The sequence below is a fragment of the Amphiura filiformis genome, chromosome 5 (assembly GCF_039555335.1).
Source record: "Amphiura filiformis chromosome 5, Afil_fr2py, whole genome shotgun sequence".
Classification (NCBI taxonomy): Eukaryota; Metazoa; Echinodermata; class Ophiuroidea; order Amphilepidida; family Amphiuridae; genus Amphiura; species Amphiura filiformis.
Genome location: NC_092632.1, coordinates 33,408,302 through 33,433,079, shown reverse-complemented (window position 1 = coordinate 33,433,079; position 24,778 = coordinate 33,408,302). Strand labels below are relative to the sequence as shown.

The 24,778-nt window shown below is 35.9% G+C and overlaps 1 protein-coding gene and 1 non-coding gene across 4 annotated transcripts in view; both read left to right on the top strand.

The window, feature by feature from the left end:
• LOC140153006 (ribosome-binding protein 1-like) overlaps positions 1 to 24,778 on the top strand; it is a 66,916-nt gene that overhangs the window by 25,396 nt on the left and 16,742 nt on the right. For 2 of the 3 annotated variants that reach the window (XM_072175578.1, XM_072175577.1), the window contains exons 4-17: positions 792 to 864; positions 1,505 to 1,662; positions 2,232 to 2,383; positions 4,374 to 4,542; positions 5,093 to 5,317; positions 10,128 to 10,232; positions 10,840 to 11,000; positions 11,611 to 11,722; positions 13,183 to 13,278; positions 20,321 to 20,413; positions 20,721 to 20,801; positions 21,194 to 21,289; positions 23,520 to 23,612; positions 24,665 to 24,724. In XM_072175578.1, the coding sequence (XP_072031679.1) occupies positions 792 to 864; positions 1,505 to 1,662; positions 2,232 to 2,383; positions 4,374 to 4,542; positions 5,093 to 5,317; positions 10,128 to 10,232; positions 10,840 to 11,000; positions 11,611 to 11,722; positions 13,183 to 13,278; positions 20,321 to 20,413; positions 20,721 to 20,801; positions 21,194 to 21,289; positions 23,520 to 23,612; positions 24,665 to 24,724 (1,674 nt within the window). The remainder of the gene's footprint in view (positions 1 to 791; positions 865 to 1,504; positions 1,663 to 2,231; positions 2,384 to 4,373; positions 4,543 to 5,092; positions 5,318 to 10,127; positions 10,233 to 10,839; positions 11,001 to 11,610; positions 11,723 to 13,182; positions 13,279 to 20,320; positions 20,414 to 20,720; positions 20,802 to 21,193; positions 21,290 to 23,519; positions 23,613 to 24,664; positions 24,725 to 24,778) is intronic. The other variant, XM_072175579.1, reaches the window with a different exon arrangement.
• LOC140153880 (small nucleolar RNA SNORD61) lies at positions 4,934 to 5,003 on the top strand. The gene has a single exon (XR_011859212.1). It is a non-coding gene; the product is annotated as a small nucleolar RNA SNORD61 (small nucleolar RNA).

Below are 24,778 nucleotides of genomic sequence, written 5' to 3'. Positions count from 1 at the left end.
TTGCATGTTATACTTTATTGTATTATTAGTAATAGTAGTAGTATCAAAGCACATTAAAGCAAAATGAGTCAACTGTTTTAACAATCATGATATGAAAATTCAGCCACAACCAGGCATGAGAATTTTCAGTTTAAAAACTGAATTCAGTTTTTTTTATAGTCAAAATTTCCGCAACTTTATTTAATTTCAGCCTGTTTTTGGTACTTTTTGCCAAATTTCACGCGCATTTTCAGTTTTTTTGTGGAAAGTGCAGTCTCATGCCTGCACAACCAGGCCTGTACGCAGGGGGGTGCGACGCATAAAAGTATACAAAAAGTCCCAAAATGTCAGAATTTGCGAGCAAAAAAAATCAGGTGTTTTACGCTGTTTTGGACAAAAAAGGTCAAAATTTTGTCAACTTTTCACAAAATCGGGCCCTCCCCCCTGGAAAAAGGTCCACCTTTTCAAAATCAACACCCCCCCAAATGAAATCCTGCATACGAGTTGCACAACAAGTGCAATTTATGCAGTTTCTTTTGTTTTCTATTTTCAACTCTCTGAATCTTCATACAATCATTCATTGACGACTGAAGCCTTATACAACTTCAGAAAGTTGTGTACAGAAAAGTCAACAATCAACATACATGTAGGTGAACAGGTGACATTCAACTTTTGGCCACAAGTCAATTCTTTTAGATACCCCAAAATAATATGCAACTTGTTTTAATTTGTAAAATATGTTATAGTAACACCAAAATAATTTCATTGTAATTATTAAATTATTATTATTTTGTATGTTTTCTATTGTTCAGGCAAACCAGAGGTCAGACCCAATTGCCGGCCTCAAGAAACAATTGCAGGAAAAAGAACAGGCTTTGCACAATGGTAAGTGAAAACAATATCAATGGAAGGTTTTGTAAAAGTTGAAATTTTTTGTGCTACATTTATTTTCAGACATTTTCATTCCAAGCAACTACCATGAAAATAACAATGCCCAATAAATTCTGTTTTGTGTATAGGTCATTGTTAAGAAAATTAATATCACAAATTCAAAAGAGCAACTGAAACTGTTAAATTTAGCAAAGCATGAAAATAATAATTACTGTATTTTGTGAAAGTTCATTTTTGGTAGAAATAAATTCTGATTTGCTTAATTTCCTAATGATTGATAAAACCATGTCAACTGTTAAATATCATCATGTTTTAAATCTCATATAGCTTGCAGCGGGAAGTAAGACCTTTTCAGTGCTTTTAAAAGAGAGCTTCTGAATCGTTCATCTCACACTCGGGAGTATAATTCATAGCCAAGTCTCCTCCATACTGTTAACAGTGCATAATTTGTAATGTATTCCAGACAACTTTCCTTTAAAAAATAACTTAATTTGAAAATAAGCAGGAAAGCATTTGTAGCCCAACTGCTATAATTTGCAAAAAACCAGCTCTTGACTTACACATCTGTGCATGTGATGAATACCAGGCTCACCTTCCCTCCCAATATTAGAGACATTGTATTTTGTTCTCCCAGAAATTCTGTTGGCCCAGTCATCAGCCCAGAAGGTGAAGGAGATTCGTGCCGAGCTGGTCCAGGAGAAGTCGCGTGGCAACCAGATTGAAGACCATTACAAGAAGAAGGTGGAAGCACAACAAAGAGATGTAGATGCGATGCATATTAGGATGAGACAGGTGGGGTATTTGCACTTCTTTCACTAATTATAAGTTCATAAACTCTGTACTAAATATTGTTTTTTAAATTTGAAATTGATCAAATCATTAATTGTAATTTGAAAGAGGAATATTCACACACGTGAGCACATCCCCTGTAAACACTGTCTCAACCGAGGACAATTATTGATCAAGCGCGAATAAAAACACACAGTTCGAGTTTTTTACCAGTTTACCGCCTAACTCTGTGAAAGTTTGACAATTATTGGCCAACCAGGGACATAACCACACAGTTCCAAGTGTTTTACCACCTGATTAGTGACTTTTTGCCAAGTTTGTGTTCACACAGTGACTTTTTGCCAATTAGTAATTTACCCCCTAGAGGTTGTAAAACATTAATTTTGGCATATTTTGAAGGGGTTGTACGCTGTGAAAGTTTACAACTGGGGATGACCCCCGGTTGTCTTGAAGTCATTGAATGCCTCCCATACCCACCCACCGAACACATACAAATTTGGAAGAAATTATAGTCCACATGACACCAACATAGGTAAAGAAAGTGTATAACCTAGTTATCTCCTTTGTTGCAGACCCACGAAGCCCATGCCCATGAAAATCAAGCGCTACAGTCTCGCGTTAAGCAGCTACAAGGCATCAATAATGAAGCTAACATAGAGGCCGTCAAACAGCTCCAAGAGGAAAATGCCAGGCTAAAGACAGAAGCTAATCATGCGGCACAACAGTAAGTATACGTTTGACTTACATGTATTGCCTCAGTAATTAAATGATTTTGCGTAGACAAAACAATTTAGTCATCAGTGATAAGTACTTGGTGAGATAATTTGAGATAATTATTTGGATTAGCTCATTCAGACAGGGAGCACTTTGATTTCTTAAGTGTCTGTCTGGTTGTCGTAATAGTCTATAGTAGGAGGTCTTTATTTAATCCACATTAACATTTGTTGCTGTGTTTATGAACTATGGGGTAGTATACTTGTGCAATAAATATATCTTGCAAGTTAATCAAAAGGCAGCTATCCAAATATTTGTAACAACAAATATAAATAAGTTCATAATTCACACTTGTTGTTTTTCATGTTTCTTATCAATTGCTTAAGGGATCTGGAATGAGCGTTTTGAGCGCTTCGACAGTATTTTTTGACGGACATGAGAGCACATCAGACATATCGAATTGCATTCTGAATACGAAGAATGTCTTTCTGATATCAAATAATTTTCATTTTTGAAATTCACAATATAATACAAATTTTATGACAAATGATTAAAATTTGATATTTTTCACATTTTTGATATATAACAGTCCTCGAAGTAAATTTTATAAATCTAATGATATATTCTTAAAGTGTATGTAGTGGGAGGAAAAGCCGACAATCAATTGAAAATTTTGACCTTTCATATTGAAAATATGGATTTTTTCCCCCAAAAGACCTAATTGTTTTGGGGAAAAATCCATATCTTCAATAATGAAGGTCAAAATTTTCAATTGATCGTCAGCTTTTCATCCCACCTACATACACTTTAAGTATAAATCATCAGATTTATAAAGTTTACTTCGAGTACTGTTAACTATCAAAAATATCAATTTTTAATCATTTGCCATAAAATGTGTATTACATTGCGAATTTCAAAAAATCAAAAATTATTTGATATCAGAAGGACATTCTTCGTATTCAGAATATGTCTGATAATTCGATATGTCTGATAAGCTCTAATGTCCCACAATAAATACTGTCCAAACGTTCATACCCCATCCCTTAAGGTAGTATACTTGTGTTTTAATTTAAACATGTTGTAAACCCAGCAAGCTAAAAAAGATCAAAAGTAAGCTATTCAATTGTTTTTTGTTTACTTTTTTTCTTTTTGAAATTGTATTTATTTCTTATTTCTTCTTGGGAAAAAATATGTAATTATAATTCACACTGGTTTTTTTCTGTTGCAATGCTTGGGGGTAGTATACTTATAATAATAAACATGTTGTATACCTGCCAAGCGAATTCAAATTCTGCAAAAAATGTGTTAATCACAGTTCTTGTGTGTGTTTTTCATATTGAAATTGTGTAATTAATGTCTTATTGGTGGAAAACAATTAACAATTCTACATGAAAATATTCTGAGTGAAGGTGATGTGACAATATTTTAAGCCCCTTTTTGTCCTGTTGTCAATGTGAAACTTGATTCCCAGATGAGTTATCAAATAAAAAACAAAATAATGGTAATGAAAATTATGACAAAAGTGAACTTACCATTTCGCATCACTAGGGTTACAATAAATGTATAGCTTTCAATCTATCTACTCTGACATTAAAATGTTGCAACATTTTGTATGTGAGTGCACATTAGTAAACTCTTATTCTTGATTGATCTGTCAACAGTTTCTCTTCAATCATACTTAAAAATATACCCAGTGGGAAAAAAGACAAGAGGCCTTATCACAGGGATACTTAAACTATAAGATGTAATCATATCTAATGACCAAAGAAAATTAGGTCACTTGCCTTTTTATGTCTGAGATCATCTCACATAATGGGTTTTGACAAGTGATATTTTTACTACACTAATACCAATTTTTCATCACTGCTAATAAATTGAAATTAAATCACCTGCGCATTTGTTAGCTTTTGTTTATATTTCTGGGTACATCTTTGAAAGTGGATAATTTAATTTTGATTAAAATGGTAAAATAAACAAAAAAATGTCTTGTATATTATTAGGAAAGAGCAGATTATGGGTGCTGAGTTGGGACGTTTACAAAATGAACTGCAGAAGATGCAGGGACAAATGGCAGCAAAGGATGCCCACGTGAGACAAAGCGATGAGATACGCCGCAACCTGGAGGCCAAGACAGCACAGTATGAGCAGCAGATCAAACAGGCAGGATCGGTATGTCATTCCACGTCTCTCTCTAATTACACCACTAGTTTAGTCTGGTGTTTCTTTACAACAATCACTGGGAAGGAAATATACATCTAGGTATATAATATTGCAGTTAATTTTAACAAGATTTATGACAAAATTTACTGGGAACAGAATGATGCTTTGCTGTTTCTGTAGCAGTAAGAAATCAATGGTAAGTGATTTTGTTGTGTCTTTGTGGAAATTGAGATAGATTGTGATATACATTGTATGACTGGAGGCCCCACTTTGAAGTCATTTAGTGTAATGTATAGGTATGTATTTGTGCATTATTGTATATATGTATGTGAATCATGAACAAGTGTATATATTATATATGCTTTGAGTTGCTAATCTATTATATGTCAGCTGAGTTATTGCAAGGATGAAATATATGGACTGATATTACTGATGAATTTTTCAGTTATCCTCTAAGAAGTTCGGAGCATATTGTGAACCAAAAATACATTTTTTATAAAATATGATATATGTATGTGCATCATAACAAATATATAATTTTTGTTATTTAATATTCCAGCGTGAAAATGAAAATGCCTTATCCAAGCGTCTGAGTGAAGTGAGTGAAGAGCTTCGTAAGGCGGAATCTCGATCTTTGACATTAGCCCACGATCTGGAGCAGTCCAACAAAACGCTGAGTGCGATTACACAAGAAAGAGATGGCATCACACAACAGATTCAAGAATTTCTTAAAAAGGAGGCACAAAGTAAAAATGCTGTATCCTCATTGGAGGTCAAGTTAAAGGTAATATTTATGTGTGCTCTGTTATTAATCAATTCTTTCATGAACAGCTGAATGTACAAGGGAAATCTAGTCCGAATTGAAGGCAATTTTACAGAGCACTGCGTATTAGTGATTGTTGTAGCAATATATTTGAAGTTTATACTTAGGTGGAAAAGAATGTCTCTATTGGTCAAGCCATCTCGATTCTCAGAACAACTTCATAATTAAGTTTTTCTCTGCAACAAATTATTTTCTTTATAAACAAAATTATTATACTCCTTATGTAGAAAGTGATTTTACCATTTACCTTAAAAATGTGAAGGAAGAAGACATTGTCATTATGATTTTTTAGTGCTATTTTTTATAAACAAGCAGAACTATGCCCAAATCCACTGTTGCTTCTGATCATCAAATATCATCGTCTCCGTCACATACTGCATATCTCCAAAGGCTGCCTTGTATAAATTTTAAGCCTCCACCGCGAGACATACTGTTTTTGCACTCTCTGAGCTTCTGAGCTTCCATACCTCCGGATCCTGTATGCTGTATCTCGTGAATGGATAGGCGGATTGACTTCAAATTTTCAGGATATGTGAGCCATGGTCAGAAACTTTTTTGGATGGTGTTCAAGGTCATATATACTGAGGTCAAAGGTCATTTGAGGTCAATTCCTAGTTTCTAGTTTTTATTAGCTCATTTTTGGCTCTGAGCGGAGCTAGAAGGGCCTACGTCATAGAAAGCATTAGAGAGCTAATTCGGGTGTCGGCTTTTATGCTAAGGATGTTTGTCTGAGTGATATGATGTCTTGAAATTTGTTTCTAAATGTTGCTTATTTATTTTTTAATCGATTGCACTCCAGGTGGATTTCAAATACTTTCGATAAAAGATGATTTTTTGCTAAAAAAGCCACGATGAACGAGTTGTTTTGTGGTACCCCGTGTGTGCTAGAGATTATTTTGGTCTGTGTAATTTAAGTGACGGAAACCAACGGAGGTTAATTTCTTAGGATTCAGTTCAGATTCAGAAGTTATTTACGATTTCATAACTTTTCTTAACTATTTTTTTACAATTTAAATAAAGAAATAGTTGAGGAATGCCAAAAAATGGCCAAGAACATGTCTGAATCTTGAATAAATCTGAACTAATGAGTCGGGTAAATGAATTTCCTAGTGGACTATTTTTCCTTGCGCAAGTGCACATATTTTTGTGACCTCCATTTTTGTGCAAAACACGGACCGAAAGCGGGACCGAAAGTCACGTAGTCATGCAAAATGTTCGTATTTCATCACACTCTTTGTAGTTTTGTTAGAATATAGTTAAAAACAGTCAATTTAATCATATTGTGGACATGATTCTGAGGAAAAATTATATTTTCAATGAGACTTTATTTTACCTCTCTTCGCAAAATTGAATAATTTTCGTATTTTTACATAGCAAAAACAGTCTAAATAAATGATGTTCCACTTTGCACAACAATTTTATACTTTAGAATATCAAAGATTGATATGTTTTCTTCTGAAAAATAACTTGGTTTTTAGGCCAGGCCTTCTTAAGAAATTCAAGACCACGGTTTATTTGATCTATGTTACGTCGATGGACCCGATCTCGCCATGATTTTACTGCAACTTGCTTGTTTACAACCAGGAGGTCATGACCTTTCGGCGTATTGATCGATTCTGATCTGTTCTGATTGGATGGTCTCAACTCTCAAGGTCGTCACAGTTATGAATGAACAATTCACAAAGTCACAGGGGGGGTGACAGTAATAGAAAAGTTCAAATAATGTTAGATAATGAACATAAATAATGTACATAATAATTATTGAATTCAAATGTGACTGAAATTAGTGGTTTCAGAAATCATTGGTTGCAAAGTTTCTTGTGCAATATTAAACATGAGCTAAATTTTGAGAGAAATCAAAAGGAATGGCAAGGGATCAATGACAGCAGGAAATCACTTTCTAATCAGAAAAAAAATACAAAGATCAATTATTTGACCCGATGGCTGCTTTCGAAATTAGTAACAACTGTCGAGGCCTATGGGCAATAAACTTGGTAGGCATGGTAGGTAGAGTCAACATTTGGAGTCAAATTTTTGGAAGGTCATTTCGGGGTCACCAGGGGTCATCTGAGGTCAAATTAGTAAAACCTGTCATTTGGTCTTGAAACTTGGTGGGTACAGTCAACATTTATAGCCAAATTTTAGGAAGGTATTTTCGGCGTCACTAGAGGTCATCTCAGGTCAAGTTAGTAAAAACTATTGGATGGGCGTGAAACTTGGTGGATACAGTCAACATTGAGTCAAATTTTGGAAGGTCATTTCAGGGTCACCAAGGGTCATCTGAGGTCAAATTCGTAAAAACTGTCATATGGGCATGAAACTTGGTAGGTGCAGTCAACATTTATAGCCAAATTTTGGGAAAGTCATTTCGGGGTCACCAGAGGTCATCTGAGGTCAAATTAGTAAAAACTGTCGGATGGGCATGAAACTTAATGGGTATATAGTCAAGTTTTGGAAGGTCATTACGGGATCACCAGGGGTATGAGGTCAAATTAGTAAAAACTGTTGTATGGGCATGAAATTTGGTGGGTACAGGCAACATTTAGAGCCCAATTTTGGAGGGTCATTTCAAGGTCACCTGAGGTCATCCAGGAGTCATTTGAGGTCAAATTAGTAAAAATCTCTTATATGGGCATGAAACTTGGTAGGTACAGTCAACATTTTCCCTTGGGATAGGCCTACTATTTTAGTCCCAAGTTGTAGTGACATCACTCTGTATATTTAACATACCGAATTTTACAAATTACTCTTATCATACAATGTATTCTTCATGCACATTAGTACCCCCCCCCTCCCCCATCATGTGGTCCCCCTCCCACATACCCGAAGGGGGTTATCAAAATTAGATGAATCGCTTTTTATATTATGCATTATATATATCAATTTCAGTCATGTAGGCCATGTTATTAGGCCAAAATAAAACTTTGAAGAATGTCTCTCGTGTACAAAAGTATGGGAAACTGAACATTTAAAACCACCTTTTTAGGATGAAGGAAGCATTTTTTCAAAAAAGTCTAAAACATGTTTTTATGTCAAAAATGGTCTCTTTTGAAATTGGTGGGTACAGTCAACATTTAGAACCTAATTTTGGAGGGTCACCTGAGGTCATCCAGGGGTCATTTGAGGTCAAATTAGTAAAACTCTTATATGGACATGAAACTTGGTAGGTACAGTCAACATTTTCCCTTGGGATAGGCCTACTATTTTAGTCCCAATTTGTAGTGACATCACTCTGCATGTTTAACATATTACTCTTATCAAACAATGTGTTCTTCATGCAAGATTAGTACCCCCTCGCCATGTGGCCCCCTACCACATACCCAAGGGGGGTGGGGTCAAAATGTGAGGAATCATTGTTTTTATATTATGCGCATTATATATATTAATTTCAGTCATGTAGGCCATGTTATTAGGCCAAAATAAAACTATGAAGAATGTCTCTCGTGTACAAAAGTATGGGAAACTGAACATTTAAAACCACCTTTTTAGGATGAAGGAAGCATGTTTTCAAAAAAGTCTAAAACAGGTTTTTAAGTCAAAAATGGTCTCTTTTGCCGTGCTGACCGTCAAGGCACAGGATGTGGTGCTGGTTGGTGGGGTAGTGGAGGCAGTGGATGCCAAGCACAAAAAATTATTGCCTTATTGCTCTGCTTCACATCAACATCAGCCATATTGGTCATGTAATAAAGCCAAAAAAACATTTTTAAGAGTGTCTTTTGTGCATAAAACTAGAAACTTTAAAGCATGTTTTTGAAGAAGGAAGCACTTTTTATTAAAAGTGAAGAACAAGCCAGGAGTTTTGAAATGTTCTTTTACCCTCTGAAATGGCCTTTCCTGTGCTTACATGTAGCAAGTTTTTTGGTCAGCCTGTGACATCTCTGACTGTTGTATAAGTCTGAAACTTGGAGGGTAGTCACCAATTAGAGCCAAAACCTGATTCAGATGAACGCTTTTCTTGACATAGGCCTATTTTGATACATTTGGAATATTTCCAACCCATTTGGACCCTTTTCCATCCAATTCCACCCGTTTCAATCCATGTGGCTAAATAATAATTCCCAAAATTGATTGATGTATCATTGTATGCTCTGCAAATGAGATAGCTACCAACCGACCAGATGTACCCATTGAATGTATGTGATATGTCACATATATGTCACATATACTCGAATGATTTCACCTGTTGCACATTCGACTTTCACTGTCACCAAAAAGCACAGAGCCACAGCGCCATTGGTGCTCTTGTTATTGTCATCTAACTGTGATGAGATACACTGTAAAATTAACTTTTTATATTTGAAGTATTATCACAATATTACAATCTCAGGTCCATTCATAAAAGAAAAAAGCATGCTGAAATATAAAATAAAATGAAATACAACACTGATGATAAAATCACACAAGATATGAAAGTATGTGATGTGACTTTTTTTATGAGTCTTAATGTCAAAAATATTCACATTCATTTTTTTGCATCAGAAATTTTGAAAATTGAACTTCTTTTTTGCAAATAACTCAAAATCAAGACAAAATTGGAAATTTGCGTAATGAGTTGTTATGAATATTAACTCAATACATTCAATTTATTTGAATGATATTTTTTATCTGTTCATTGCAACCACTTACTACAATTTAAAGTTACTAAAATATTTTCTACTCTTGTCAAGGTTGAAAATTGTGTTACCATTATTAATGCTTCGGTAGTTTAATTGCCCATATACATATTGTTATTCTTTCTTTTTTTTTCTTTTTTTCAATAATCTTCTTACAGGAGTCAACTGCTCAAAAGCAAAATCTGGAAGGACGTGTCAGGACTGCGGAAACCAAACTCAGTGAAGAAGAAAAACTTAGATTGAAAAAAGCAGAGGAACTGCAGGTACTTGGTTATATTTTGACATATTAATCACCTTGGACTGAAAAACGAACTAAGCTTGGAATAATAGCCAGTTTAAATTTAATTGTTTTTTGACCATGACCTGGATGTACTCCAAACAATCTGTATTTTAACTGGTGAAAGAGAGACTGTGTGTTTAATCCATAAGATGATGAAATGAGATCTACAACAATGTAATTTGCAACAACAACATAAAATGAAAACACTTCCTGTTGCATTCTTTATTACTCCAATCACAGTGAAATATTTACATTTTCTAACACCAGGTTAAGTTAATATTAAGATCATGTTAACTGTTCTTTTATTAGAGCTATGCAATTCATGAGAATTTACAGATACTGTAAAAATGGTAATTTATGTGCAATTTTTGTGCATTGCCGACTGTGTCACAATGTTTTTTTAGTTTTCTTAGATTGCACATTTTCAATTTCATGGTAGCTGTGTTAGAATTTCAACCTGTTATCTTAGGTCTTTTGCAATGTAGTACTTCTTCCTTGTTCCATCGCTCAGTTGTCGGACTTTGTCTGACGTTATACAGAGTTATATAATATCATGTTATCTATTGTGTGTATCATTTTCTTTGTTGTAGACATTACAAGGTGACAGAGCCAAATTAGAGTCACAAGTACAACAATTAAATAAGAAGGTTGAGGAACAAGTGCAGAAATCCAGCGCTCCTAATGGGGACCTGACAGACCAGGGATCAAAATCAAAAGAAAAGATGATATTAGTAACAGAACATGAACAGATGTAAGTATCCCATTTCAGTTTGCGTGCCACTGGTCCCCACCCATAACCAGGGACAAGCGATTTGCGCGGAACTTTCTTTCCGCGCAATTTAGGAATACATGATTTGCACTGAAAAAAAAAGTTCTGCGCAATTCCGCGCAATTTACTATTTTTTTCCGCGCAAATCGCCTGTCCCTGCCCATAACAGAACTGACAACCAACGACTCTCCACTGCAGAACAAACCTGTGCTCCCATTTCCAGGCAAGGGAGTGGATCGTCGCAATTAAGCTCAACTAGTTATCTTTATTAACCCTAACTGCCCTGATTGCTACATAGCCCTACATGTTGGGTGCCTTCCCTTCAGCGGACGAGGGCAGGCAGCACATTGGGCACCTAGGACCAAACCTGTTTCAGGGTGTTACTGTTGAATATTTCTCCAGCCGTTCATTTATCTGATGGGGAAATAATTAACTGTCATTAGAACAAATAATGTTGAAAGAAAATAAACCAATGTAAGTGATAATAATTAATAATAGTAATCTTAATCATCTAGTTATTTTGATTCAGTGCTTGTAAGACTAATTGTTCATACTAATGTAGTTACTGATGTCACATTTCTCTCTCCACTAGGCTTGGTGATAAAGCAAAAACAATAGATGCACTTCAAAAGCAACTAGAAACTAGCAAATCTGAAGCAGACAAGCTAAAGAAAGATGCAGAAAAGCAGATGAAAAAGAACAATGTAAGTTATCCATTGAAATAAAAATGATCTAAATGAATGAAGGCTTATCAAAGTTGGTACAGTGAATATGTAATCTGTTTCATATAAAATGCATAGAATATGGGTGGTTTGAAAGAACAAAACTAAATGTACTTGAATGATGTGCAAATAGAATATGTACTGTTGTATTTTGTAATCATCTTGCTAATTCCAACGCAATTAAATCACATCCTAGTCATTGTAGTGCATCATGGATCACAAACCACTTATCGTCATGTGACTACAATTTGACATTTCTAGTATTAGCGCTCATTTGTCAGTGGTGGTATAAATATTTCTGTAATTAATCAGTTTTATTAACTAATCCAGGAGAATTATTGACTTGTACAGAAATATATCAATGGCAAATGTTTGCTTTTCTTTCACTTTTATAAGATGTCATCAGTTGAGCCTCAAACAATCAGTCAAACTAGATATGACTGTTTAAATATGTCAAAGTTAATTAAAAGTAGTACCAGTCAACATATTAAGCAAAGTTTCAGGCTGTAAAATAATTGTACCCTACAGTAAATAAATGGAGATATACTTTTGATCATATTCATGTCATTGCTTACCACTTTTTTTAACCCCTCTGTCATTTGTATTGCTGTCTTCATATTGACCATAACAAGACATGTCCCATATATGTCACCTTTTGTCTGTCCCAATCTCTTACTCTAATCTAATGCTACACCCACCTGTTTGCTGTGATTAACCTAGGCACTACTTAATACCCCCCATTTATAGATCTGCATTAGGTTTCCTTAGCTGTAACTGTAGGTGCAACTCTCTAATCTTTAGAAATTCAATCTAATACTGGAGATGGAACTAGAACCACACTTTGCTACCTTGTGCCCGATAATAATATTAATTACCACTACAGTTTGTCCACTTTCCATCAGGGGTCGATGCTTTGCATCTTACGCACTGCGTGTTTAAAAAAATGTGACGCATAAAAAGCGTGGTGCGCTCGGCAAGCACAAATCGCTCAGCAGTTGGCGCGCCAATGAAGAATTTACGCATTGCACTGAACCTCATACCTCCAGTTTCCGAGGTCTATTTACTTTGTACATCTGAGTGGACGAACTATAATCGTCCGAGTATATTGTCGAAAAATTACATTTTTTTTTAATTTTATTTTTCTGATTTGGAGTGTCCCTGGACCTAGTTCCACCCCCTCCCCCCATTTTTTCACCTAAAAAGGGTGGGGCGTTACTTGGATGAATACAGTAATCTGGATTCCAGTATGTGTTTTAATTTCAAAATAATGTTTGTATTACTAGATCAATTACATACATCAAAAACAAGAATTTGTATTTTTTAAGTTAATTCAAAAGTAAAATAGTAAAAGTCTAGCCACTACATTGCACCATTCCACACAAAGTTTGTTGTTTGTTGAACATTGCATGTTACAATGAAAACCACACTCTTCTTGTAACTAGGACTTACGGGAGAAAAAATTGGAAAGCGATGGAAGCACTATCAGCAACGGAAAAAGTGTTATGGACAAAGTTGACAAAGCAGTCAAGAGTGTCAAGGTACTTGTTAAGACTTAGTGAATAACTATATATTTGATATTTGTGTTGTGAAATCCATTTTACTACAATATTTATTTTACCAATATATATATAACATTCTTTTATATACTCTTCAAACCTTTATGTGAGCCCTAGATTTATTATTTGGCATGTAATTATAATGTTGAGTCCAAATTTGTCTATAATTAGAAAGCAATTCAAAAGCATGTCTTTTCCAGATTGAACTTGTCAGTCAACAATACAACAATTCATCCAACCACTGCTGCTTACTGGTTAGTGTCCAACTATGCAAGCATATTGTATACTCAGAACAAGCTATTAAAGTGAGATAGTCTGTAGTACTCAGACCACTTGCTTAAGGAGCAGATTAAAAGGCTATTGAAAATAAATTGTGTTTATTGTCAGAATGTATCACAGCTTAAAAGACATTATATCACTGTGTACAAAATTTCTAATCCTTTATGATTTTATTCTGTCATACATTACTAGTTTAATTTTCCCCCAGTTTTGCTATACCATACACTATAGTTTGTGATTAATTTGCTTGATTGATTTGTATAATTTATCATTTCAATTAATCATTTCAATTATTATTTGCATTAACTAGTGCACCTGCGGCTATGAGAGCCCAGATGCTGTGAGAGCACTGGCATGATAGCGATACTGTTTGACCCCAGATGACCTTTGAACTTGGATGACCTATTTTCATGCTCCCTCAGTCATACAAAGGATTCCACCTATCAAGTTTAAGCCGAATAGGGCAAAGTTAAAATTTAGCCCCTACATGACCTTTGACCTCAATTTTGTTTAGCGCATATAATATTCCCCTCGTATCAAGGATTGCACCCACCAAGTTTGAACCCGATAGGACAAAGTCTGAAATCCATGACCTTTGACCTTTGACCTCGGATGACCTCCATATAATGTTTTTCATGCTCCCCTCATACGAAGGTTTCGACCCACCAAATTTGAGCCAGATCGGGCAAAGTTTGAAATTTGACCCCTCCGTAATGACCTTTGACCTCGATTTTATTTCAACCCATATAATGTTTTTCATGCTCCCCTCATACGGCGGATTCCACCCACCAAGTTTGAGCCCGATCGGACAAAGTTTGAAATTTGACCCCTCAGTAATGACCTTTGACCTCGATCGACCTCGATTTTATTTCGGGCATATCTTCCCCGCGTATCAAGGATCCCACCCACCAAGTTTGGGCTCAATCGGACAAAGTTTGAAATTTTGACCTTTGACCTTGACCTCCGATGACCTTTAAAACCACATGGGCAACATGCTTTTCCCAATACCTATCAATATCCCAAATTTCGGTCGATGCGCGGAAGCCAAGCGATAGCCGGACAGACAGATAGACAGAGACCGCTTATTATTTTAGTAGTACTAGTGCACCTGCAGCTGTGAGAGCCCTGACATGATAGCAATACTGTTTGACCCCAGATGACCTATGACCTGCGTGCAATTTTTTTCATGCTCCCCTCATACGAAGGATTCCACCTATCAAGTTTAAGCCCAATAGGGCAAAGTTGAAATTTAGCCCCTACATGACCTTTGACCTTGGTTGACCTCAATTTTGTTTTGCGCATATATTCCACTCGTATCAAGGATCCCACCCACCAAGTTTGAGCCCGATAGGACAAAGTTTGAAATCCATGACCTTTGACCTCGGATGACCTCCATATAATCTTTTTCATGCTCCCCTCATACAAAGGTTTCGACCCACCAAGTTTGAGCCCGATCGGACAAAGTTTGAAATTTCACCCCTCCGTAATGACCTTTGACCTCGGTCGACCTCGATTTTATTTCGTGCATTATATTCCCCACGTATCAAGGATCCCACCCACCAAGTTTGGGCCCGATCGGACAAAGTTTGAAATTTTGACCTTTGACCTTGACCTCCGATGACCTTTAAAACCACATGGTCAACATGCTTTTCCCAATACCTATCCATATCCGAAATTTCGGCTTGATGCGTCGAAGCGCGACGAAACGCATAACCGGACAGACAGACAGACAGAGACCGCTTATTATTTTAGTAGTACTAGTGCACCTGCGGCTGTGAGAGCGCTGATGCTGTGAGAGCACTGGCATGATAGCGATACTGTTTAACCCCAGATGCCTTATGGCCTCGTGTAATTTTTTTTCATGCTCCCTCATACGAAGGATTCCACCTATCAAGTTTAAGCCCAATAGGGCAAAGTTTAAATTTAGCCCCTACATGACCTTTGACCTCGGTTGACCTCAATTTTGTTTTATGCATATATTCCCCTCGATCAAGGATTCCACTCACCAAGTTTGAGCCCGAAAGGACAAAGTTTGAAATCCATGACCTTTGACCTCGGATGACCTCCATATACCTTTGATAACTGCGTCTAGCACGGGAGAGCGCCGAGCAGGTTTGAGCCCGATTGGACAAAGTTTGAAATTTTACCCCTCCGTAATGACCTTTGACCTCGGTTGACCTCAATTTTGTTTTGCGCATATATTCCCCTCGTATCAAGGATTCCACCCACCAAGTTTGAGCGTGATAGGACAAAGTTTGAAATCCATGACCTTTGACCTTTGACCTCGGATGACCTCCATATAATGTTTTTCATGCTCCCCTCATGCGAAGGTTTCGACCCACCAAGTTTGAGCCCGATCGGGCAAAGTTAGAAATTTGACCCCTCCGTAATGACCTTTGACCTCGGTTGACCTTGATTTTATTTCGCGCATTACATTCCCCTCCTATCAAGGATTCCACCCACCAAGTTTGGGCCCGATCGGAGAAAGTTTGAAATTTTGACCTTTGACCTTGACCTCCGATGACCTTCAAAACCACATGGCCAACATGCTTTTCCCAATACCTATCTATATCCAAAATTTCAGCACGATGCAAGTCAAGTGCGGCGTAAACGCATAGCCGGACAGACAGACAGACAGACAGACAGATAGATACACAGATAGAGACCGCTTATTATTTTATTAGTACTAGTGCACCTGCAGCTGCGAGAGCCCTGATGCTGTGAGAGCATTGGCATGATAGTGATACTGTTTGACCCCAGATGACCTTTGACCTCGGATGACCTCTGTGTAATTTTTTTTCATGCCCCCTCATACAAAGGATTCCACCTATCAAGTTTAAGGCCAATAGGGCAAAGTTTAAATGTAGCCCCTACATGACCTTTGACCTTGGTTGACCTCAATTTTGTTTTATGATATATTCCCTCGTATCAAGGATTCCACCCACCAAGTTTGAGCCCGATCGACAAAGTTTGAAATCCATGACCTTTGACCTCGGATGACCTCCATATAATGTTTTGTATGCTCCCCTCATACAAAGGTTTCGACCCACCAAGTTTGAGCCAGATCGGACAAAGTTTGAAATGTGACCCCTCCGTAATGACCTTTGACCTCGGTTGACCTCGATTTTATTTCGCGTATATATTCCCCTCGTATCAAGGATTCCACCCACCAAGTTTGGGCCCGATCGGACAAAGTTTGAAATTTTGACCTTTGACCTTGACCTCCGATGACCTTCAAAACCACATGGCCAACATGCTTTTCCCAATACCTATCTATATCCAAAATTTCAGCACGATGCGTCAAGTGCGTGCTAAACGCATAGCCGGACAGACAGACAGACAGATAGATAGATAGACAGATAGACAGATAGAGACCGCTTATTATTTTATTAGTATAGAAGATATTTTGCATGCTTGGCATGATGCATTATGTTATTAGTACTAATGATTAAGGCATCTTTCTTGTGTGAATTTGTAATGGTGACCAAAAATTGGGGGTGTTTGTAGAATATTAGGCCTAGGGTTTTGACCTATATAAAAAGTACTCATAAATTTATGGAACCATTTAATTAAAAGATATAATACCATGTACAGACTTCAAAACCTTAGATTAAACTGACTTTTTTATGCCAGTTGATGCATATTTGTTTGTAAACTTTTCAAATTGCTAATTATATCAAAAACCTAATCCAAATTTGGTTGAGAACTTCCCCTGTAAATATGTGTAGTGAAAGTAAGAGTGAACCAACTGGCAATCGGCATCCGTTGGGGTAAACAGAAGGTCGTCACAGCAACATCAACAGTGTAGAAAATGGGGTCAGGTAGACTATGAAACATCCGCAATGAGAACTGCTTGATTGGACTAGAATTATTGTATGAATTTTTGGTCAAGTAACATTTGAATATTAGATTTGTTATTTTGGAATCCAAAATATTAGGTTACAGAATTTAATTCAATATCTATTAACTTCTGACCTGCAAACAGATGCCTTGAATAACAACATACTCATCACACCCTTATGATTAGCTAACATTTTCACCTCTTTCTATAAAACACAAAGAATTTTTTCTATTTCATTCTGTACTTCCCTATTTTATATCATTTTCATAATTTACTTCCTATATAATTTATTCTTCTGTTATTCTACTTTTTTGACTTTGCTATGATATATATATTGTATGTTAATGTTTCATACATATATATTCATCTGTATAAACATATGTTTACCTTATGTCGTGTATGCCTTATGTCGTGTATGCCATATGTTTATGCATAATTATGTTGTGTTGGTATATGCTATAATATACTGGGCTATTCAAAATCCATTTGAAATCTAATACTCCCATTGTGTGAGATTAATGTCATGTCTTCATAGGAGTGTATGGATTTCAACTGGAGTAGCTCTGTGTGTTTGATGTGTATGCTTTGTGTTCTTGTATAATGGCACATGTACAATGTGTTGTGCATATTCTGTGTTGGTACATGTATACATATGTGCTGGTACATGCAAGCTTGCTCAATTTTGCCTGCCATTTATCCAGTCATTTTTTTTCATGCATATTCATCACATTTCTCCCACCTGTTCATTCGTTATCTGTTGCACATAGTGTCTTGACATATAAGTTGTGGCATTTTGTTAGATCCAGTATATACAATCATCATAAATCATCCTAATTTCAATTCAAAGTAAAACGAGATCCACATAGTTTTGTTACATAACAATAAATTGGTTTCCTGTCCTTGTTAGGAACAAGGTAACATTAGGATATAGGTAATAAGCTACAAATTTAGGAATGCCTTCTGTGCTTCACTGGCATATAAATGGAAGTGGGCAATTTAAGAAAAAATGCTGAAGTATAACTTGAGTAAAAAATTTTAACCTGTATAATAACACAAAACTAACTATAAGTTGGCAAGCATGTGTTGTTGTAGTAATGGTTGCAGTGTTCTAAATCTCCCATTCAAGGCCAATATGCTCATATTATAAACATGCCGCATACATTTGCCCATTTATCCATGAAACATACAAACTTTGCCGTAGGAAGTGAGGAGTTACAGGGATATAAGTTAATTAAGCAGTACTAAGATGTACTAAGATATAGTATAGTCATCACGTGTCACGACAAGGTCATATCCAAGAAAGAGTTAGCAAGTAATGTTTAGACCATTTTTAATTTTGGTAAATTTCTAGTGGCAGTTTGCAGAGTAGTTTTACTGTATAAAGTAGTGTGTTTGTTAAAAGGGGTTATGACCCACAACTTTCACTGTCACAATAAGATAATAAAAAGTTTGTCACTGATAAGTGAGTATTTGCATATTTCAAATAAAAAAAAATAAAAAAATAGGTAAAGTGAAAATAAAAGTGTAAATGTTGGTATGATGTAAAGATGAAGTAATGAACACTCATTCTTCAGTTCCTATAGACATGATAAATGGGGGCTGTGTTTGTAATGATGAGTTAGTAAATGGACACCTCATTAGTCATTATGATTGTACATGTGACTTTCAACTGAAGGGTATCCTCTCATTTAGTAGAACAAAGATGTATTTCACATGGCTGCCTTGTGATGGATTACGGTATCACAGATTAAATGTGTGTCTCATGAATCAGTGGGCTTGTGAAGTTATTCATCAGATAACTGTAATAAAATTCAGAGATAAAAAATAGTTTGCATCTGACAATCAACTCTTCAACTTATTGGGCAATTTCTGTTGAAATCCATACACTCCCTATGGAAGATATGACCATATTCTCCCACACAGCCACACAGGGGTGTAGATTTCAAATGGAGTCACTCAGTTGTGTAGTAAGGTAATATTTTCCATAGGTGTATAGATTTCAACTGGAATAGCCTATGTCTGCCAGCCATATAGAAAAAAATGCAGAAAGATTCATAAAAAATACAAATGCTGTCAATTTGGGTTTCTGTTTTCATTTTGATAACAGCAAATGATAATTGTACATGTGATGTAGCTGAACAAGTTTGTTTGTTGTTCTGTGCAGAGGCATGCTTGGGTCCTGATGGGACAACAAAAGAGGATATTCAAATGTTAACCCCCCCCCCCCCAAAATGGGGGAAAATTTATCCATGCACAGAGTGGAAAAGTTAACAATCACATTGTGTATTAAATTTAAACTGGTTTTACTCCCATGGTACTATTGAGGAGATATCAATAAGTAACAACATCCCTCATGTGCTCAGTCATATTTTTTAAAGTTAATTTGAAGGAAGGCTCTCCTAATGGGTAATTATGTACTCGGGTACCCGATTGAATTTCCAAGTGGGAATCTGGGTACCCAAAAAAACACACACACACAAAATAATAAAATTAGAATTATTATTTTTTTATTGTTTTTTTAGGGGGGGGGGGGAGAAAAGAAGTTATAGATCGGTTACTGAAATTCTGACCCATGTAGACCAAGGACGGGTAGGAACTCTGGTAACCGGGAATTGGTGAGAGCCTTAATTTGAAGAGCATTACACTTACAATTTTCTGTTATTCTGTACATAATTATTCTTACAATGGCACCCAGTAATGTTGCAGTGTTTTTGTGCACAATGTTGCCATATTTGATGTTCTGCACCAGGTGCATGTATGTAATCAACAACACTGGCTCCTCATATTTAAACTTGTAAGCATGTTGCAAGGTTGCTTAATATTGATATGTGTTGGTAAGTTGGCTGGATTTGTAATCAACTTGCTATATCATTAACAAACTTTCCATTTGTGCTATTTTTACAGGATGGCATCCAGGCAGATCTGGTACAAGAGCAACAATTAGCAAAGGCATCCTTACAGAGGATATTCCCTGCAGTTCAAATAGATAATAAATTGGTAAGGAAAAAATTTGTCTTCATGTAGGCTAACCCTGCATATATGCTCGTAAATTAAAATTATACTGAATCAGTACTTCGTGTGACTAGTAATATTGATCTAAGATGTGCAATTTTTCAGTTGAACGTAATTAAAAACATGAATCTTGTCAAGATGTCACTGGTATTGCATTGCAACTTTCAAATTCAGGTGCTTGAATATCAGGCCTTCATCTTATTAAAAAAATGACTTGCAATCAAGTTGAGTTATGCCTGAGATCTTAAAACCACCTAGTAAAATCCTGTTATATTTTACCACTTTTCCACAGAGTCACAAAGATTGGGTGGCACAGTTTGAAAAGTCAGCAGCACAAGTTCTTAAAGAAGTATCATCGTCTTCACAAGTAAAGGTAAGGTGGTGTACAGTGAAATATCTTGGTACCTTCAAATGATTGACTACTTACTGTGCTTCAACATGCTGTGCAAATTACTGATGGAGCATCCCATGATGCTTTGCAGTGTATCAGCGTGATCTATAGCAAATGCATACAAAAAATAAGAGCCATTTAAGTATTGAGAGCTATGGACTGTTTCACAATAGTTTAGGATCATACTTTTTCAAACAAAAGTTTAAGCACCCCTGATTTAAGCAAGTAATTGAAAGATGAAGCGATGGATTTTGTGTACACACTATAGTACAATGTAGTTCTATTATGATACAGTAAAGCATGATGGGATAGACCTATCAGCTGCTGTGTTTATTGATCAAAATAATTATGCTGCTATTCTTGTATCAAATCAGGTCAACGAATTGTCTTCCAAACTGTCCACAGTAGAGGAGGAAAAAGAGAAACTTTCAACTCAGTGTCAACATTACCAATCTGTACTTTCTGAAACAGTAAGTGGGAGCATTTATTATTATTTCAGTTACATTATATAGAGTTTACTGTTATTATTTATACGGGTCATAATGGGCGAATATTATTCAGTTTTTGTTATTGTGCTATAAGTAGGGATGACCAATGAACCATCAACTTGATTAGAACACTCCCATAGACATGCAGGGAGCTCAACTGTGCACTGCTTGCACAGACATTTCTAAATTGAGCTCATTCTTTTATTTTTCATAATTTTTCTGTAAAAATTGGAGATGTTAATGCCAATTATGTTTTGTAACTATCCTGCAAATTACAGCATCATAACTTATTTGGTTTTTCTGTAAGTGTGAGTCAAAATTGGTCAATCGCCACAGTGCGCTTAATTGCCAGTGGCCCAGTGCAGCACTGCTCAGAATGGCACAAAATATTCAGATGAAAAAGATCAGGTGAACACCTTGACCTACTGAGCTGTAATTTGGCAGAGTTGTTGTTATTACCTCTATCATACCCTCTGTAAAAAGGAAAAAAAAAATGGACAAGTAGATCTCGAGTTAAAAATTAAATCACCAGCTTCCCTTTGGAATTTCCAAACACCTTTCGAATCATCTTAAATAGACACCTTTCTGAACACAAATGTGAAGTTTCATGCTCATTTGTTGTATTATTCACCTGATCTCAACCCTAAACATTTTCTTATATTTATACCATCTGCACTGACTTGCTGCTATACACGCACAGGAGCTGTACTTTTAAAATACGCGCCTAATCAATAATGAGTCTTTCACTCCATTGTTAAAGTACTGTGCTCTCTGTAGCATATGGGGTGACCAGGCCCTGGATGTGATGGTTTTGTAGCACATGACAGTATTCATTCAAGCCTATCAAGGTCTGTTATTAGCCACTTGCTGAATGGCTGGGCATTATCAGCTATCAAAGAGATACCTTATGCTGCTGCCAATCACAATAGAGGTTAAACATTTTGTTAAAACCCCAGAAGTGATATCAGGACAAAGCTGTGCATGTTGGTACTTGATTGTTTGGATTCCTATGTTGAAAATCCCTTGTAGTACATTAGTATTTTTCTTATGTGTAGTGTATATTGTTGTGGAAAAAGTTCACCTGGACTTTTGATTTTGTGCCACTTTGGCCATTATGGATGATTTTTGGCAAATGTTTTCTAAAAGCATGATTTCAGTGCCTCGGTTTGAAGAAATACTTAATGCTATTGACTAGTAAAGTGCCATTTCATAAGAAACCCTTTGATACTTTCACAATATGCTTGTTTCATGTTTGCATATATATTAAAATAAAGAAATATAAAAGGTAAATATATGCTTATACCAATTTTGCTCACATTGCTATATTTAGACTTTGTCAATTTATTTCGTTCCAATGACCGGTCAGAATGGGAAACTTTGAAAATTCATAATTCGAAAAGTTTTTGACCGATTTTGACCATTTAACCACCAAAATACTTCTGTTGATGAGTTCTTTCCAGAAAACAATCTTTTGTAGCAAAAGGGGCAACATGAAATTATGATGGTCATCCCTACTATAAGTCCCATAAGCTCGCGTAAGTTCACATAAGCATGCGCCAGTTATGCATTCTGTAGAGCTGTATCACTAATGCTGAAATGGTTTGCTGGGTGTCACAAGTTTCTATGATCAGCCTCATGGGTATTGCTCTGTATGTACACAATTTCCCAAATCACATAATGTTACTTTTGTTGCAGGAAGGAGTAATCCCGCAACGTCACATTCCCTTGGGTTGTTTTTTTTTCAAGTTGGGTTGTGTGCCAGTCGGAATTTGTGTTTATTTGTTGTCTTGTTTAATTGTAACACTTAAGGTTGGTTAACTATTCTTTCCTTTCTAATTATTATATTCTGCTACTTATTGTAGAGAGCAATCATTCCCAATTGTGTTTATATGTTGATGTGTTTATATATCCCCATTACTCATGCTTGTATAATGATGGGGAAACAATTAAATAAATATCTCCTGTACTTGGGTACTTGTGGAATATTTGTTTGTGTGATGTGTGATCGACTGCCTACATTAGTACCCAGTTTCAAACACCATTTATCAGTGGGAGCTGGTGGCCTAATGGTGATCAGAAGGTTGTGAGTTTGAATCCTGTAACGGCACATTCCCTTCTTGTTATTTTTTCCAAGTTTGGTTCTGTGCCAGTCGGTATTTGTGTTTGTTTAAATGTAACACTGTGGGTTGGTTTACTGTTCTTTCTTTCTCAGGAAGGAGTACTCAATAAATTACAAAGCAGTGTAGAATCCGAAGCCAAGAAATGGCAGGAGAAATTGAAACTCACAGAAAACAGTTTAGCACAGGTAAAAACCATAAAGCTCTTGCTGGGGTGTATATTATTTAACATTTGTGATGCATCTTAAGTCCTATTTTAAGTCCAAACGCATTGTAAATCTAACATGAAAATCCTATGGAAGATATACCATGTGTTTGGGATCTACGATGTGTTTCTGACTTGTGATGTATTGTAAGTGTTAGTGAAATCCACCCTGATTATTTCAACATGTCTGTGAAATAAGTTATGAAGCAACTAAGAGTATTGCATTGTGTTAAGAGATGAAATATGGCCGTACCTAATAAACTAGGCTCCATTTTAGTCCAGAGACATGCAGGTATATTATGTACAAATTGGTTTACCTAACAGCTCCAAGGGTCACATTGATGAAAGTAGTTTGTGCTTTTTCATTAAATAGCTCATGTAATTTCTGGAAGTGTTCATATTCCTATCATCTGGTTTTCTTGTGTTCTTGTACCTGTGAAATTTGACAAATGTTTGGCCTATACCATGTAAATTCACTTTGCCATTTTTGTTCTTTCGTCTTTCCTCACATGGTCAAAAAGAGAAAATGCTTTTTGTCGTTCAGTTTTGTTCTTATGTTTTTCCTAACACTGTAAAAAAGAGAATATACCTTCTGTCATTCAGTTTCGTTCTTACGTCTTTCCTCACAGTCAAAAAGAGAAAACACTTTTTGTCATTCAGTTTCGTTCATATGTGTTTCCTTACACAGTCAAAAAGAGGCAATACTTTTTGTCGTTCAGTTTTGTTAAATTATGTCTTTCCGCACAGTCAAAAAGAGAAAACACTTTTTGTCATTCAGTTTTGTTCATGTCTTTACACAGTCAAAAAGAGAAAATACCCTTTGTCGTTCAGTTTTGTTAAATTATGTCTTTCCTCACACAGTCAAAAAGAGAAAGTACCTTTTGTCATTCAGTTTTGTTTTGTTCATATGTTTTTCCTCTCATGGTCAAAAAGAAAGAAAAAATACCCGTGGTGATTCAGTTTTGTCTTTCCTTAAACAGTAAAAAAAAACACCTTTTCTCATTCAGTTTTGTTCTTATGTCTTTCCTCACACAGTCAAAAAGAGAAAATGCTACATTAAAAGAAGATTTAAAGAAAAAGGGTGGCAATGAAAAGGTAAGGATTTGAATTATTTTATCAAATAAAAGAACCAGTTCAAAATATATATAT